At 52.4% G+C, this 1,246-nt stretch overlaps 1 protein-coding gene across 1 annotated transcript; it reads left to right on the top strand.

Moving 5' to 3' along the window:
* Positions 1-6: 6 nt before the first annotated feature.
* Positions 7-1,181, top strand: LOC116380935 (dehydrogenase/reductase SDR family member 12-like). The gene is made up of 2 exons (XM_031842746.1): positions 7-284; positions 907-1,181. The coding sequence occupies exons 1-2, from the start codon at positions 126-128 to the stop codon at positions 1,009-1,011; spliced, it is 264 nt and encodes an 87-aa protein (XP_031698606.1). The 5' UTR covers positions 7-125; the 3' UTR covers positions 1,012-1,181.
* Positions 1,182-1,246: the final 65 nt, after the last annotated feature.

Genomic DNA, 1,246 nt, shown 5'->3' with positions numbered 1-1,246 from the left:
TCTTCTGACAGCAGTGATACATGGAGAGGAGATCTTCTTCTGACAGCAGTGATACATGGAGAGGAGATCTTCTTCTGACAGCAGTGATACATGGAGACGAGATCTTCTTCTGACAGCAGTGTTACATGGAGAGGAGATCTTCTGACAGCAGTGATCCATGGAGAGGAGATCTTCCTCTGATGTGTGTTCTTGTGTCTGCAGGAGGAACCGTTCACATGGTCTGTAGAAACAAGAGCCGAGCAGAAGCCGCCAAAGCAGAAATCGTGGAACGGAGTAAAAACCAGGTGAGAAGTCTGCTGCTCGTCTGAAAGTCAACCGCTCCATTAGAGGCTGCGTCTTTGTGCCTCCTTGATTCCTCGCTCCTCAATCGATCCCTTGCATCTTGAGTGTACTTTATTTATGCATCATAGAGTACAGTATCATTTTGTCTCATTTGTTAAAAGCCTGTTTCCTCTCCTCCCGTCTCTTCCTCTCCTCCTCGTGTCTCTTCTTCGCCTCCTCGTGTCTCTTCCTCTCCTCCTCCCGTCTCTTCCTCGCCTCCTCCTGTCTCTTCCTCGCCTCCTCCCGTCTCCTCCTCACCTCCTCGTGTCTCTTCCTCGCCTCCTCCCGTCTCTTCCTCTCCTCCTCGTGTCTCTTCCTCGCCTCCTCGTGTCTCTTCCTCGCCTCCTCGTGTCTCTTCCTCGCCTCCTCCCGTCTCTTCCTCGCCTCCTCCCGTCTCTTCCTCTCCTCCTCCCGTCTCTTCCTCGCCTCCTCCCGTCTCTTCCTCGCCTCCTCGTGTCTCTTCCTCTCCTCCTCCCGTCTCTTCCACGCCTCCTCCCGTCTCTTCCTCTCCTCCCGTCTCTTCCTCGTCTTCTTCAACAGAACATTAATTTCTTTGGTTTTCATGTTTTTCCTGTTTCTTCCCAGAACGTCCACGTCCACATCGTTGACATGTCCAACGCCAGACAAGTGTGGGAGTTCACCCAGAGCTTCTCTGAGAGCAGCAGCGTTCACGTGCTGGTAGGTCTGTAGACCTCAGAGGTTTTATAAGAAGAGGACGTCCTCATGGGGACGTCTCGCGTTGGTTTGTGGACGTTTTGAAGCCTTGAGTTCAAAGATTTTGCCATCGCTATCTCGGTTTTCTTTTGGCAACCAGTGAACAGGAAGTGACCATATCTGGACTGAGGAGGAGTGATGTAGAGACGCCGTATACGTCTCTGGCAGAGACCTGTCAATCAGCGTGTAGCCCCGCCCTAAAGCATCCCCT

This window comes from Anarrhichthys ocellatus, unplaced genomic scaffold (genome assembly GCF_004355925.1).
Source record: "Anarrhichthys ocellatus isolate YVR2014 unplaced genomic scaffold, GSC_Weel_1.0 scaffold9812, whole genome shotgun sequence".
In the NCBI taxonomy this organism is placed as follows: Eukaryota; Metazoa; Chordata; class Actinopteri; order Perciformes; family Anarhichadidae; genus Anarrhichthys; species Anarrhichthys ocellatus.
Note: the sequence above shows the minus strand (reverse complement) of the source record. Positions and strands in the feature narration are given on the sequence as shown.

What these genes read in the sequence shown, in the direction of transcription:
- LOC116380935 (XM_031842746.1), top strand. Translation starts at nt 126, where the DNA reads ATGGAGAGGAGATCTTCTGACAGCAGTGATCCATGGAGAGGAGATCTT. An exon ending in TGGAACGGAGTAAAAACCAG is followed by an intron (nt 285 to 906) that starts GTGAGAAGTCTG and finishes GTTTCTTCCCAG; the next exon opens with AACGTCCACGTCCACATCGT.